This window comes from Delphinapterus leucas, chromosome 8 (genome assembly GCF_059928025.1).
Source record: "Delphinapterus leucas isolate spDelLeu-1000000601 "Yukka" chromosome 8, BTC_Dleu_Yukka2, whole genome shotgun sequence".
Classification (NCBI taxonomy): domain Eukaryota; kingdom Metazoa; phylum Chordata; class Mammalia; order Artiodactyla; family Monodontidae; genus Delphinapterus; species Delphinapterus leucas.
The window spans coordinates 1,320,168-1,336,446 of NC_143136.1; the positions used below are offsets into that span (position 1 = coordinate 1,320,168).

A 16,279-nucleotide genomic window follows, 5' to 3' on the forward strand; every position below is an offset into this window, starting at 1 on the left:
TTCAGAGGTCACGGAGGCCAGAGCGTCAGTGCAGGCAGGACCACTCAGGGCTCATCAGACACCCGACTAGGAAAGACCAGGACCTGAGGCATTGGCTGAGGGTCAAGGAAAATGATAAACATCAACTACAGTATTTTATTCATAACCTTGTTATGTATATATTTGTATATTAACCAGGGATTATATTATCTGTAACTCATACGTGTTACCCAATTTTTCCTTTACTCTTTCCCCACTATCTTATTTAAGGAGTGTTGGTGGTGATTAGTTTTCTAGTATAGTCTTTAGGCTGTAGTGTGTCCAGGCGGAGTGCCTCTGAACCAGAAGAGGAATCAACAGGCTCAGAGACATGGGTGGTCATTGCATTGCCGACATGACCTTGGCTGCAGGATGTTAGGCTGGGACTCGTTGCTGTTGCTGAAACTGGGAGGCCAGTAAGGTAGGAGGTGGGTACGGACACTGAGACCCCCAAGGGCCCACATTGGGTGGTCTGTCACACAGCCTCGACCCTCACTCTGTGTCACAGCAGCTACAAGTCTGGAAACTGGGCCCCCCCCAGCTGAATCGCATGTTGCGTTTTGTGACGGGGCCAGTGTGAGGTTTGGGAAAGCCACTGTGGCTTGAGCAGGTGGCAGGCATGAGGTTCTGCCAGCAGCCCCCCAGAAGCCACCCACATCAGAGTGGCAGGCAGCCAGGAACAGGGTGGCGGGTCTCCATGACTCCTGTACTTCCCCATCCCCTGACCTTGGCTCCCTGGCCTCCATCTCTCTGTAGTAAATGTGTTTCTGGCTAAAATTCCTCAAGTGGTTTTGATGTTCCTGACCAAGCGCTGTGTAATAAACCTGCTGACGAGGGGAGGTACAGTCCTCAGTTCTCTCCTCGGCGGACACACCCCTGCCCTACCGTCAAGGCGGGACAGAGACCTTCAGGAAGTTGCAGAAAATAAAAAATCCGTGGGACGTGAGGCAGGAGAGGACAGACCACCCCCCAGTCAGTGCATGAACTACCTCTTCCCACCCCGAGGCTGCAGGAAACTCCAAGCGCTCCGCTTTGGGGTTGGGCCGTCCTCAAGGGCTGATCCATTAGGGCTCAGTCGGGCCCGAGGGCTCCCCGGGCAGGCGGGACCACGACTGCAGGGCCTCCTCGTACTTCTGGAGCTGGGACCAGAAGCCCGGGTTGGGCTCGGCCACCGGGCGGGCGCTCTTCACAGTCTGCAAACGAGAGGCTTTGGTTAGACACCGCGCAGCGTCGGCTGCAAGCTCCGCTGGCATTCCCAACGCCCGGAGGCCCCGCCCCAACGAGCGGGCCCTCCTCGAAGCCCCGCCCCCACGGGCGGGCCCCCGCCCCTGCCTAGAGCCTCGCCCCTCCCAGAAGGCCCCGCCTCTTCCCGCCGGAAGCCCCGCCACGAGAAAATCCCGCCCTACCTGGAAGGCCTGCTCCCGCGTGAGGCCGCGATGACGCATGAGGTAGGCGGTGCAGACGGCGGCCGAACGGCTGCGGCCGTTCTTGCAGTAGACGAGGCAGGCACCACCGGCGCGTACCGCGGCCTCCATGGCGGCACAGGTAGGCTCCAGGTGCGCCAGCAGGTCCTCAGCCGGGTCGTCGAATACGGGCACGCGCAGCTCGGTCACGCCGGGCGCGCGGGGACCGGGCTGCTGGCGCGAAACGTTGACGCATAGGGTGACGCCCGCGCGCTCCAGCAGCTCCGGGGCGGCCGCGGCGTTCGCGCTCCCGAGGAAGAGCGAGGGGGCGACGCGCACGAACGGCGGCGGGGCGGCCTTGGTGGCCCCGCGGCGTCCGGCTTGCTCCGCGTCCATGACCGGCTCTCGGGCCCCCAGCACGGGTGTCTATTTTGGGCCGTCGGGAGGCCGGCCGGGCGCCCCCGGGTCCTAGAGGCCTCTGGGAGGCGCCCGTCCCCCCCCGGGGTGGGCCCTGTGGTGGTTGTGTACGAGCGGGCACGCCCGCAAAGCCCTGGCCGCCGCCTCATTGGTCAGGTCTAAACGGGAGAGGCCTCCTCTGATTGGCTAAGGCTGGGGGTTGCGGCCGTTGGCCGGCCTGGTGGCCATCGGAAGAGTCTGATTGGCCGCAGTGAGGTGGGCGGGTTCGGGTTGCTGGGAGGAATGGGCCTCCCCTCGCTGGATACCAGAGCCCCGCAGGTTGCAAGCCGGGAGATCTGAGAGTAGCTGGTGCCTGTCCCTGCGAACGCGGAGGTTTCCAGCCGGGCGGGGCTCGGGGAGGTGCGCTTCTCAAGCTGTGGCTGGTGTGCAGAGGAGCAGGCGACCCTGTCACAGATTCTCATCTGGGCACAGTATCCGCCACATCGTTTTGTAGGTAGGCCCCTTAATATCTGATTTTCTTATAACCGCATCGCCAGGTGAGGTGCCCTTTAGTATAGCTTTATGTGCATTCCTTTTTGTTATTTGTTTCCTAATAAATCACTCTGTGTAATTTCTGCATTTTATTTTCCCTTTTATTGTAAAACATGGTTCATATAAAATAAAGCTACTTACTGTTAGCTTTTCCTCATTTTTTCACAGACCAATATTTTTGTTTTTATTTTTCTCAATTATTATACCATTTAATTACACAGTTGCCATGTAAGAAGCCCTCTTCACTAGATTTTTCTGAGGTCCAGTGTCTTTCAGGGGCTGGTTTCAGTGAAAAGTTAACTGTCTTCCAGTCCTGCATGCATCTACTTATTGCCATTTCAGTTCTATTCTAATAATATGAAAACATTTTTTCTGCTTCATCTGCATCATTTACTTAAGATTTGCAGTCCGTTCTATCAGAAATTATTCTCCAGTACACCCATGCCCCCCCCCACACACACACACAGAGTACTCAATAAACCTGACAGAATGAACCTATACAGTCTCTCTGGGTGACCTTGATTCTCTCCATTCTAGCCAAAGCCACCAAGCATTGGTAACTGTCAGATCTTTTTTGCTACCTGGGGTTCTCCCTTGAGCTAAAGATTCAAATGTTGGTGTGTAACCAGGTCTTCACTGGTCTTCACAGGTCCAGACATCACCTACGTAGAGGCCTTCTCAGCATCCATTTCCTTCTTCTGTGGCCTAAGGAAGGATTCTGACTTTCCTGGGATGGGATTCCCATTTTTCCCAGAGTTCCCGGGAGCCATCCAAGTAGGTGGAGATTCCCTGTCCCCCAGCTCCAGAATCGGGCTTCTGATTACGTCCAGTCAGTGACGCCTATACCCCCATGACTGCTTCGGGAAAGGGCTTGGGCTGCCATATGAACCAGAGAGGAGAGAGGGGCTTGGAAACCTCTGTCCTCTCCTTATGAGCACAAAGGGAAGCCAGCCTTGGTTGAAAGCACAGCTGAAGAAACAGTCCTCGAAGATACTGTTGGGCCACTGAATCAAACCAAACCTGAAGAGCCTCCAACTTCTGGACTGTTTGGTTTCCTGAGCCATCCAATCACCCTTTACTGTTGGATATTTGAGGTGGATTTTCTGTTCCAAGGACTCTTAACTGATAACCTCACACTCCTTCACCCCATTGAGTTAATGAATCGGTAACGAGTCATCCTGAGTATCTCAGATCCCTTCTGTCCACCTTGATGCTGTGTTTACTTTGGGCCACCCTCTTCTGGGCTTGGCACCAGCCGCCTGAGGGGAGCCTCCCAGCCTTCCTCACTGGAGCCGGAATCCGCTTTTTAAAGCAGTGCTTTTCTGAATGTCGGTCCTGACTCAGCAAGTTGTTATCCGTTAGTGGGTTGTGAAATCAGTTTTGTGGGTTATGATCTATATTTTATTTTTAGTAAAACAGTATAGAAAAGAACAGACTACATGAAAATATTAGGGTGCGTGCATGTAGCAGAGTGAGTTTTTCCTCATAATTTTTTGAGTTAGTTTGTACTGGCTCATGATATGAAATGGGGTATTACAATGGGTCCCAGGCAAAAAGTCTTGAAACCTCTCAGAGCACACATCTGACTGCACCGCCCTCCTGTTTAAAAATGTCTTGCTGCTTCTGTTTTTAACCTGGCGTTCAAGGCTCCTCCTGCTTTGTCCTGTCCATCATCCTTTCTCTCTGTTCCCTTGTCACCTACAAATTGGCACTGACCATCTACCTCTACAAGGATTAAATTATGAGCCAATGCAGCTGCTGACCTTCAGCACCTCCTGACAGGAATTCAGGGCAGAGATCAGGAATGTGGCGCTCCGTACTCTAGGAAAAACTGGCAGAACAGTTCTTCAGATGGTTAGATATTTTCAGGAGAAGATTTTATGAGCCCACTTCTTGATTCTCCTCTTATGTAGAAGAGCACTAAGATCCCTCATGGTGACGTCTGCTCCTCGTGACGAGCAGAAACCTTCTGCAAAAAATATGTGCTTGATTGCATGTACTCCCCCTTCACCAAAATCACATCTGTACTGACCTCCCCGCTACCTGTTCAGAGCAGTTTCTCCGAGCTATCTGAAATGCTGCCTCCTGGGGTATTGTCCTCATTTTGCCCCCCCCAAAAAACTTAACTCGTAATTCTCAGGTTGTGCTTTTCCTTTTTTCAGTCGACACCACCTGCCCACCACACCATGGCCCAGTGGCTTTCAAAGCGTGGTCCAAATTTCAGCAGCATCTGGGAACTTGGTAGCAATGCACATTCTCAGGAGTCCACCTGCTCAGGACCTGCTGAAGCGGAAACCCTGGGAGTGAGACACAGGAAGCTGCGTGTTACCATGCCTTCCGTGTGATTCTGATAAAAGAAAAACCTAACCATCATTTAGTTGATCTAAAAAGTCATTTAAAGCAAGGCTTTTATCCACTCCCTTAAATATTGTATTTTGACCTACTGCCTGTCGTGTATATCCACTTACTTTCCTCCGATGAGTCACGATCACACATATACATCTGCTCACTTTTTCCTGTGGGTCAGCTGAGGCAATACTCATAGTGGCCCTTGGTGCCGGGCCATGACTTCCAGTTTCCCTTGCTTTCCTTCATGTGAACTTAAAAGCACTTGAGAAGCAATCAGCCAGTAGAGTCCTTTTGGAATTTTTTAAAATATTTTTTTACTCACACATCTTTTACAGTGTCTCACATGTATCTAATTTGATCGCAGTTTTATCTATTTATTTATTTTTTGCGGTACGCGGGCCTCTCACTGCTGCGGCCTCTCCCATTGCAGAGCACAGGCTCCGGACGCGCAGGCCCAGTGGCCATGGCTCACCGGCCCAGCCACTCCGCAGCACGCGGGATTCTCCCGGACCGGGGCACGAACCCGCGTCCCCTGCATCGGCAGGTGGACTCTCAACCATTGCGCCACCAAGAAAGCCCTGATTACAATTTTTAAGTGGCTTATGTTGACTTTTCAAAGCCTTCAACTGAATTTTAATAGAAATGCCACTCTTCTTCCCCATGCACAAGTCAGCAGCCATATTTCACTAAATTTCATAACTATAATCGCAGGTTCAGATTTGCTAACACCATCACCGGTCATTTGAACAGCTAACTTGCTGAAAGCCAGTCGTCCTAAAGGTCAGTTTGCTGAACTACTAATTTGCTGATTTTTACCAAGTTGATTCACCAAAAACTTTAAAAACTAATATTCTTGAATGTTGTCGATGAATATTAATATATTTTTCCTATGAAAACGTTCTCTTGGAATGTATCCTCCAGCATCATCGTAGGACTTGTATCAATTTGTGGAAATAGGGCTTTTTAATCTTTGTATGCCTGGTTTTTAAAAATACCGGTACATATATTCTTATGAACATAAGCGGAATTTCAGCATTTCATATTGCATTTTTTTCCAGTTTATAGAATTTTCCAGAACACCTTTTTTGGGCCACATGTCAGTATTTAGAATTGTTTTGCCAGCCTCAGGAAGTTGTCAGATTTGCTGAAACAAATAGTTTTAGCTGCTGTTAAGTCAGTCTTTTATTCTGGGTGATATGTGAGTTTCCTAGAGTCAACGTAGCAAAGCATTACCACAAACCCTTAGGCTGAAAACAATGGAAGTGTATTCTGCCCTCTGTGTGTGTGTCTCCAAATCTCCCTCTCCTTGTAAGGACACTAGTTATTTGGTTTGGGGCACACCCGAATCCAGTCTGACCTCTTCACTTGATTGCATCTGCAAAGATACTTTCTGTATAAGGTCATTCCCAGGGGTTAGGACTTCAACTTATCTTTTTTTGGGGGGCGGGGGGGGCACTGCTCAACTCGGCAGGTGGGATGGTTTAACAGGAAGTTTTAGTTGACTGCTTTTCTTTCTCTTCACAAACAAATTTTACAGACAGCACAGTTTGTCTCTGCTTAGCTTCGCAAGCTGCAGTTGGAGCAAAGCAAAGACGGGACCTGAGGGGAAAGGATAAGAGGTAGAGAGGGGACCTAGGAACCAAGGTGGTACTGGGGGGCTGAGAGGGGAGCAAGGGAGAAGAAAGAGGTGAATTGGGAGACAGATCGCAGGGTGGAGGAAGTGCCCCTGGAACCCTGGGATCCTGGCACAGCTGCCGCCTTCCCACCACTCCAGCTCGTGGGGGAGGGCCTGGTCGTCAGGTGTTCTTATCCCTTTCCCCTGTTCCAAGGGGCAGTCTGTGTCGAGAACCCCAACCCCTGTGCCTCCAGAGAGCCCCTCCTCGCTCTCTCTCCAGGAAGCCACAACTGCTTCGGTGGCAGAAAGGCCTCATGCTCTTTCCCACCCTTGTGTTTTTGCACGTACTAGTCCAGTTCCCTGAAATGCACTCTCTTCTGTTGAGAGAGCTCCTACTCATCCTCTGAAACCCCACTTAGGAATCTTCTCCCATAAAGGTTTCCCCAGTGACCCCTCGGTCCAGACAGCTAAACCCTTCTCTCCCAGTGACCCTCGGCGCCTCCCTCGTCTTTTTCCCCAACCAGGCCGTGAGCTCCTGCTCTGTGCCTTCCACAAACACTAACTGAACGGAAACGACCGGCTTTGGAGTCAGGCAGGGCTTGATCAAGTATTGGCCCTACCGCGTGCTAGCACGTGACCATGGACAAGTTAATTTACTCCCTTGTGCCTCAGTGTCCTCAGGTCTCACACGGGGCCTCTGCGCTCTTCCTGGGGGGCGTTGGGAGCTTTTAGCACTATCTCCCCCGGGGAGCCCCTGATCCAGAGGCTGACCCGCCGTCCTCTGCTTGACCGCGAGATGGGTGTCCGAGGTGGAGACCGCCGGCCCAGGCTCAGCATGCCGGTGTGAGTGTCTCCACGGGGCACCGGGCGCCCCGGTGGGATAGCTACGCAATCGGCTTCGGGGGTTGCTGGTTGAGATAAGATGGTGTGTGGATCTCGGTACCCAGTGGCCCTAAGACCTTCAGCCAGCGTCGGTCTCCCCTCCCCCTGCTCTTCATCTTCCTAGATTCATCCCGGAGGCCCCAGAGGGGGAAGAGGAGGAGCCCGAGGGTCCCCTTAGGGAGCAGGACCTGAAGGAGGCCTGCATCGAGCTCACCCAGGGTGTGCAGGAGTGGCAGGACGGCTGCGTCTACCGAGGAGAGTTCGGCAGGACATGAAGCTGGGATGCGGAGCATTCTCTCGGCCCACGGGCGAGGCAAGTCGTTCCTGGTGCTCTCCCCTCTCCGGCCCCGGTTCAGCCAGCCACGGCCTGTCCCTGTCCTTCGGAGAGGCACGTGCTGTGAGCTCGTAGATCCACCGATGGGAAGGATGCTAGGCAAATGTCCTTCCTATTTGAGAAACACCCAGAGAGACTTCTGAGATCACGTCCGAGGTTCGCCTGGGTGTCCACAGGCTGCAGCTCGGGAAACTGTGACTTCAGAAGATAAATTCTTATTCTAGGCAAATAGTTTAAAATTGCGAATTACTGTCGTGAGTTGTATATTTGTATTGATGAAATTGCCTTGTATTTAAGCTCAAACAGAAAAAGTGGATCTTCCTAAAAGTGAAAGTGCACTTTTGCGCCCCTGCAGCAGGCGGTGTCAGGACCTCAGTGGGGACTCTGAGGGGCCCGTGGCAGGAGCTGTTGGCGCCACCTGGTGTCCCCGCGAGGGTGGAGCAGCCGTGCGTGTGGCGAACCTGGGGTTATGCTGTGGCCTGGGGGCTTAGTGCGCCTCCGCCAGGGGGAAGCTGGCTTCTGAAGGCTTCCCGACAATGTGTTGCATCCCTGCCAGCTGCAGGTGCGCTGGTGGAGGATTCTGCCCTGCTGCAGGGTTGTGTGATTCAGTGGAGACTTAAGTGCATCTTTTGCTTGCAGATAATAAAAACCATCTGGAGGCACTGTAGGGGTGTGTGCATTTGGGGGGGTTGGAAAAGCATCAGAGGGCAGGACACCTGGCACTGAAGCTCTTCTGGGAAGCAGGCGCTGGCTGGCACAACCTCCTAGGGGATGGGTAGGGTTCCGGCTCTGCCCCTCTCTCTTCCAGGCTTGGTTCTGCCTGTGGGGCCCCGGTTCACCTGGTTTTGGCGCCCAAGGCTGGGGGACCTCGCCCAGCCCCTCACCTCCTGCACTTAGTCTCCTGAGTCCAGGGGAGAGCGGGGCAGGGAGGCGAGCGGGGGTCTTGGGATGGAGCCTGGGGAGCGGTGGAGGCAGGGAGGGGACAGCAGGAGCAGCGGCAGGCAGAGGCGGAGCTTTTGGGCCCCCAGCCCAGTCCCACCTGGAGTGCGCCCCCAGCTCGGAGGAGCCTCCGGACCTCGTGAGGACAGAGGCCGCGACCTGAGCCCGTGCAGTGCTTCTGCCAAAGAATGCACGGCATCGTGACCCCGATGACCAAGCGCTGATTTTTGTTCAGCATCTGTTTCTTTAGTCCTTGGCTAATTCCTCTTTTACCCAACACTGTGGTGTCCAGTGGTCAGACAGCCTACGTTCCCAGCTGTGGTAGGTTGGGGCCCACTGACCGGTCCTCCTGGCCCCAGGTCCTCGCCATGCAGGGGGACCACAGCAGGTGGAGCATCGGCTTTGTCACTGCCTGGGGGAACGTCTGGGTCCACCGAGCAGATGCTCCTGCAGCCATGGCGGCTCCTGAACCAGAGAGGCCAGGAGGACGAGAGGGCGTGCAGGCTGAGAGCAGCGGCTTTAAACGTGTCAGCTGTCTTTGAGGAACGGGCGCAAGCGCATCAGTCCGGCTGGTCAGATGAGGCTCCGGCACTGTGTGGAGGAAGGATGGAGAGGTTCCTCCAAAGCTGCGCCCTCCTGGGAGTGGACAGAAACCCTTTTTCCTGCAGGCGAACCTGAGGAGCCCCCGGGGGGGTGGATTCTCCTCACAGTTCTACACAAATGGTCTGCAACGTGGGACTTCTTTTCAGTTGGATAGACTCTGATAGGTCCCCCCAAATCATACAGATGGAATGAAGGTGGGCAGCAGATGGGCTGTCCCCCGCCCGGCGCCTCACTGCTCACTGTGTCCCTGCACTGGCCAGGAGTAGTAACTGGCAGGACCAGGTCCCCCCACATGGGACTGGAAAGGACCCTTGTAGGCTGCTGTAACTGCAAAGTCCACCTTCAGGGGTCACGCAGCCTCAGGCTTGGCTGGATCCAGGGGTTCCAGCGACTCTATCAGGCCCTCTCTCTCCCATCTCCATGTGGGCAGCCAAGTTTGACCTTCTGCCATGAGGCAGAAGGGGGTGGTGAAGGTGTCACACCTTCCTGCAAGAGAGAAAGGGCCCTAGTGGACACCGGTGAGACTTGGGGATGCGTCCCGTGACCAAACCCAAATCAAGGCAGGAGGCGGGGGTTGGGAGCCCTTCACTTGGCCAGGCCTGGTCACGTGTGCCAGGGGCTGGGGTCAGTCCTCCGTCAACCTGTGGGGACTCGTCTCCGTCACCAGAGGAAGAGAAGGGGCGCTAAGCAGGCCGCAGTCACCGTCCCTCAGGCGCAGGGTGGCCTGTGAGCACGGCCGCTGGCTGCCTGAGAGCCCAGCCCGCCTGCTTCTGGTGGGGAAGGCGGCTGTCTGACTCGCATGAGAGTCAAGTCTAGTGACTGAAAAGTGCTCGGAATGGACATGGCGCTCTGTTTTCCTCCTGGGGCCCTAGTAGAGGGGCACCTGCACCACACTCCCCCCTCCCCCCCGCCCGGGGCTCGGGACCAGAGCACAGACGGCCCACGTCCATGGCCTCAGGAGCGAGCAGTCTTAAGTTAGGGCCACGCCAGCGACCCCAGGGCTAGCGGCCCCCCACTCTCTGGGCCAGCCTGCTAACGTGGACCTGAGCGGGGGCGACGGGGTGAGAACGGAGCCCGGCGTGGGGCTCCCGATTGGAGACAGCTCCCGCCCAAACCCAGGCAGTGCCGACACCTCCCCAGACTCCCCCGCCTGAGCCGGGCAGGAGGGAGCGTGGCCATCGGGGGGCCGAGCGCCTGGCACCCGCTATGCGTGATTCGGGTGACCCCTGGCACTTGAGGGGGGCCTGGTGGCCCGGCCCCCTGTGAGCCCAGTGCAGCCCCTGTTCACTGTGGCCCAGGCCTGGAGGCTCAGCTGGGAGGGCATTCTGGAAGGTTCTGGGGAGGTGCGGGGCGGCTCCTCCAACAGAGCCGCTACGGAGCTCTCTGTTCACAGTCCTACCACGGGCAGTTCTGCCGGGACCACCGCCACGGCCTGGGCACCTACGTGTGGCCGGATGGCTCCAGCTTCACGGGCACGCTTTACCTCAGCGCCTGAGAGGGCTACGGCACCACATACCTGAAGGAGAGGCTCTTCCAGGTGAGGGGATGGCCCTGGTGTTCAGGCCACCGGACAGCAGCACAGGCGCTCCTGGGGAAGATTGTTTGTTTGACAAGAAGTAGCTTTCTTGGTCTTAGTGAGTATAATAGTATCATCATAAGGCACAGTCATAAGATGCGTGAAAAGAAAATGAAAACAACAGGAGAAAAAAATGAAGGCTGGTCGCTGTTCTGCTCCCCGGAGCAGGGATCGGCTAGCAGCACGTTGTGTACCCTTAGGTTAAACAGCAGACTCACCGAAGATATTTACCTTTTTACACATAAACTGGCTCAGTCTACACTTATTGTTTTGAGACTTGCCCTTTTTCCTGGAGAAGATTCCTGGTTTTGCAAATAGAGATACCTCCCCCGCCCCCATCTTATTCATTCCAGTAAAAGCCCCACTTCAGCATACAGATCTGGAAGTTCTGACGAGCATAGAGCTGTGTGACGACTACCACAGTCAAGGTGCAGAACAGTCCCAGCAGCCCCAGAACGTCACCCCTTGTGCCCTTGGAACAGGTCTGTCTTCCCACCCCCAGCACCCAGCCGTTGCGTTTTTGCCTATAATTTTGCCAGGTCATAAGACTGTCATCTGTGTCTTCTTCTGTGTTTATGGTTTTAGCTCTTACCTGTAGGTCTGGGTTTGAGTTAATTTTTGGGTTTTTGTGAAGTAAGGCTCCCTCCTCCTCCTCCACGTGTGGACGTCCAAGTGTTCCAACTCCATCTGCCTAGCCTTTGCATCTTTGTGAAAAATAACATCTGGAAACTATAAAGCGTCAGTGAATGTAAGGGATGATTATTGTTCGTAATGGTTGGCTTTTCTTTCTTTTTTTTTTTTTTGAGTTGTAAGAAAACTTAGCAATTGCCCGATCCTTGGATTTTGAACCTGGGAACCTTGGATTGGAGGTGTATATTCCCAAACTCCCTGAAATTGTGTGCAAAAATTAGTGGGAATGGGCATTTTAGGGGAATGAGGATCCATTGCCAGCAAGTTTTCAGAGGGGGCTGTGACCCAGAAGAGTTAAGAATCACAATTCCTTTGCCACGAGGAGGAAACTGAGGCCTAGATGTCATTTGGGACCCGTCACAACCAATTTGAAATCTCTGTTGAATCCCTGGGATATGTGAGCTATTCTCTGCATAGTGGATATTCACGGTAACGACACTCCACCGTTTGGCTTCTATTCTGAGTCTTTTCACCATGGGTCGCCTGAGGGGTGGTTGACGCATATGGTACGGTGGCCCCCAATATAAAGGAGCTGAAAGAAGGAGTGGATGTGTTCTCTAGGATCAAGAAGCCTGTTTAATCTTTGGGCCAACAGCTTATTTTCTGGTGCCTGACTACCTTCCTGACTGTCTCACTGACCATTTTCCACGACCACGGCTGCCATCGTTGCTCCTATCTTATATTCTTAGTTTGTGTGGTTGGTAGTGAGCAGGCTTAGTTTTAAATGGCGCTGCCAAGTCCAGCTAATTAACGGTGCAGGTGGGTTTTTAGCAAGCTGGCTGACTGGACAAACTGAACCAGGCATGGAATTCCTGAAGATGTTTGGGGGTTCGTCTTTATTAATTGAAGGTTAACATTCTCTGACAACTTTTGTTAGAACTTCTGCTGAACCTCAAGATCAGTAGGTTGCAAGTGTTTCAAACCTTAACGTTTTCCCGGCCTGCTTTGTGTATTCGCTTTGCTTGCAAGTGTGTTTACCCAGATGGCCAAAAGGCCAGTCTGTGCTTCTTTGTTAATTGTCAGCTGCTTTTATCAAATTCCAGGCCATTATCCAGCAAACACTAGAGAAATGTTTGAACACTTGGGTTTCAAACAGTTTTTTCAGTTTGTGGAGTGGTGCTTACCAGTGGCACAGTGCTAAGCAAGCAGGCACAAACCCACGTAAGTGTTTTGTCTGTTTAGGTATTAGCCGGTTGTGCTATTTCATACAAACATCTGGAAAAAATCCATTGACTGTTCTCTTTACCTAGAGGGCAGAGACAAAGGATCTCGTTTCCAGAGAAGTGACTGTTTTGGAGAAAGATGTGTTGGTCTTTTAGCTCTTTTGTAATTAAATCTGGATGTACCTCAGAAGAATCTTAAGACTGTGGTGATAAGGTGCTTTCCGCAGGAGAAAGGAGGAAAAAAGCAACTGGAACTCAAAGCTTGAAGTTCTGTGACAAAACATGAGCTGTCCAGGATAGGAGGTTGAAAGGGTTTCACTACAGCGTTCTGCTCTCACTGGAACAGATGTCCTTCAGTGTAGTCACGGCGTGGACTCCAGATTTCCAGATTTTCAAGAACTGGATCAGGGACCTGGAAGAGATTATCAAAGTGTGACAGGAACTTGGGAGCTGGATTTTTTTATATTTGAATTTGGGGACTGTCGTCCTTGCTCTGAGAAAAGAGACAATGACAGCAAGCACTGCCACCAGCGCTATTACTGGGAATTCGGAGACCTGAGTTTTCGCCAGACGCTCAGTGCAGACTCTGGCGATGCTCCACCCAAAGTGAACTCCGCCTACAGATCTGGCACCTGGACTTTTGCCCATGGTGATTCTACCACCTTACTACTGAAGAAGGCGTCATTCCAGTGGACCACTGTGACCCAGGAGGCATCCATCGAATCATCATGATGTGGCCTTCACCTCCACTCCGGTCCTGTTCTACCCAGATTCAGCACAGCCCTTTGTAGGGAAGTCAACTCCTCAAGCCAAATAGCTGAAGCTATTTTATCACAACAAAGGCTCAGTTTCTTCCATGAGTGTGCATTTCGTTTCTTCAGTTAAAGCCTTCAGAGACACATAATACATTTGGACCAGGGGATTTTTAGTTGTCAGCACTGTCTGAAGAATGGCAACGTCTTTTTGAGAACCACATCGGACCATGCCCCACTATCTTAAAAGATTGACATTCAGGAAATATGTAACCTGCACCCCATTCTTCTTCTGTGTCAGATCTGTAGTAGCCTGCTGAATGAGTAAGCAGATGTTCTGACCCACTGGGATTAAAACAAGGGCACAGTGAACTCCCAGCATCTTCTTTGGGATTACTCAGGAACCAGAACTTTTCCCACAGATGGAAGAAATTCTACCAAGGAATCCGTTTACCTAACAGCATCTCACGAAGCTCCAATCAGATTCCAGAAAAGGCCTCTTGATACATCCAGCACTTTGTGAACAACTTATTTTTGTTGTTAAACCAATTAGATCTTGGGTTTTCCAAAGGCTTTGTGGCCATGAAGCCCTTCGAGTGAAAACTTATGGAAGCCCAGAGTAAAAGTGAAGCTGCTCTGGAGGAAGCAGAAGTGGGGGCCTGCAACCTGCCACAAGCATCTTACTTTACCACCATGGTGACATCTAAGGAGACTTCTTTACAGCAACTAGAATTCTTCAGAACACAGTTTGAAAACCACTGCCCTAGACAACAGTATGTTCGACCTGAATGGCATTCTGTCCTGTACCTGTACCCAGCACCGTCCATGTTCAGTTGATGGTGAACATTCTTAGGAATAGTTACCGTGGGCAAACTCAGAAAAGTGCAAGAAGATGGGCATATCTTTGCCCCCCAGACTAGTCATATGGGCTGAAGAGGTGGTATCAAATGGACCTAGAGTAATAGCCCTCTACCCGCAGATGGACTGCCAGTGATTCCTGGATTTGATATAGCCAGAGAGCAATTCATCCATACTCTACACTGACAAACCCCCTTACCCAGCTTCTTTCACAAACACCAGAGGCTCTAGTGGTGCTTGAAATACATGACCTTGAAGTCTTGATCCTTCTTGGATACGTGAATCACCAGGTATTGGAGCTGATGCTGAAGTTGATGTCTCATTGAAGCCATATTAGACCAACTGTACATTGGAACTCCCGTCCTCAGCCATGGTACTCTACTTCGTGTGCAAGGGTTAACCATAAACTATGAAAGCAGAATTCAAAGACTGGCAACATTACCTAAGAGGGTACCAGGTCATTATCCATCTTCTCAGACTATGTCACATCACTCCGCCAGTGGCAGTTACACTTCCTGGTTTTTATCCAGTTTAACTGCTGTTTCCAGGATGAATGAGCTAATAACTGTTGAAAAATCGCTAAAACAGTTCCTCCATCACTGGCATATGTGCCTATTCTCCAAAATTATGAATACTTAGCTCTACCTACATGTAATACCTGATCCACAAGAGACAATCTCTGAACATCCTTTCTTGTGTGTGTGATTTAAAATGTGGCCATTTCGAACATTTTCTTCCAGCCAATGAGAGATTTTAAGATGGGTCTTTTGATGTCTGGTACCATTAACTCTTGGTGTTAATGATGTTTCGAGGTAGGCCTTTTGACCAGGCCATGATAGCTTACTTGGTGGGCGTCTCAAATTGCGTATCATCTACCTTTCTGCTGGAAATGTAGACTGGCTTGAAATCTACAAAGCCTGCCGCTAAAAATTTTATCAGTAGACTCAAGAGCTTCCTGCTGCTGCTTCCTAATGTCACAAGACCACAGTCCCCTCTCCTTGTGGATGTTTTCATGGAATTTCATCGGTCTCAGTGCTATGAATCAGAGTGGCTGACTTCATTCCTTGTCATGAAATACTCTCAGGCATTAAGACAACTTACCTGTTCAGAAGGGATTTGATTCATGAACTCCCAGACCAGATCATGTAGACTTTGATTTGTGCCATGAGGAAAAACCTCATTGCTTTACTTCAGAGTCGACTTAAGGACCAGCTGTCCTCAGCTACTTTAATGAATGCACTGGTAAAATGTTGGAAATGCTTCTTTGCATCTTTGTCTCTTATCTTCTAGACTAATTGTGATTATATGACTCTGTATAAATCAGTCTATAAATCACCAAACAAGGCCTAAGTCTGGTTACTCTGTACTGCTCACCCTCAACAAATAAAATCTGATGACTAGCCTGCTTGTATATACAACTGTTATTTGTAATGAAGAAGTTATCTACAAGCTCAGTTCTTCTACTGCCTTCAAAATGTCAGCTCGATTTTCTTTTTCTCCTATACTTGACCGAAAGAGACCTTGATCTACACTGGCAGTCATTCCCTGTAATCCTGTCAAAATGAGGGACAAAAGGTAAAGATGATCGTCTGTTCAAGAGTGTGAAGTACACTGTGTGTAAGAATTGATGGTGGAAAAAGCGTAAACCTCAAACCTAGTATCTTACTATCTCCATGCCTCAGATCTCATCTTTCAGCGGTACCATTCAACCAGTCTGAGGGCTTCACTTGTTGATGAGATGATTCTCAGAGTTGGGCTGAGTCACAGAAGATGGAGACTTGATTACCAAAGAAAGTAGGGCCAACCTTTCTCTCCCAACCCTATCGCTCCCAGATATAGAATGGACTTCTAGACAGAGCCGCAAGTCTGGATTAAGGAGATAGCCTTCTCCTGTGCTGAGGGTTCTTGGGCAGATGAGCAGGAAAATGAAAGTTGCTGTACCTGACTGGCCCTTTAAGATCCAGTTAATCCATAAACCCTGTGGACTAACCCTGGAGTACTCAGGGTTAAAACTAATTTACAGAGCTCTGATATTAAACTGCCTGTTCTTCTAGCTCATAGGCTGGCTATTGACATGGCAGGCCCTGCTGAAAGTACCTTACCTACTTGCCTGTTTACCTGACTCAGCCCTTGCCTGCTTTTTTGACAT

General features: G+C 51.3%; 1 protein-coding gene and 1 long non-coding RNA gene across 2 annotated transcripts; one reads left to right on the top strand and one right to left on the bottom strand.

The window, feature by feature from the left end:
* Nucleotides 1-1,073: 1,073 nt before the first annotated feature.
* DUSP28 (dual specificity phosphatase 28) lies at nt 1,074-1,959 on the bottom strand. Its single transcript, XM_022568141.3, has 2 exons — nt 1,425-1,959; nt 1,074-1,211 (listed from the first exon to the last, which is right to left on the bottom strand). The coding sequence occupies exons 1-2, from the start codon at nt 1,815-1,817 to the stop codon at nt 1,083-1,085; spliced, it is 522 nt and encodes a 173-aa protein (XP_022423849.2). The 5' UTR covers nt 1,818-1,959; the 3' UTR covers nt 1,074-1,082.
* On the top strand, nt 1,196-3,700 carry LOC111171998 (uncharacterized). The gene is made up of 2 exons (XR_002643813.3): nt 1,196-1,563; nt 3,019-3,700. It is a non-coding gene; the product is annotated as an uncharacterized LOC111171998 (long non-coding RNA).
* Nucleotides 3,701-16,279: the final 12,579 nt, after the last annotated feature.

Coding starts and splice junctions, on each gene's coding strand:
- DUSP28 (XM_022568141.3), bottom strand. CDS start 1,817: ATGGACGCGGAGCAAGCCGGACGCCGCGGGGCCACCAAGGCCGCCCCG. Junction 1,212..1,424: donor CGCGGGAGCAGGCCTTCCAG/GTAGGGCGGGAT, acceptor TCTCGTTTGCAG/ACTGTGAAGAGCGCCCGCCC.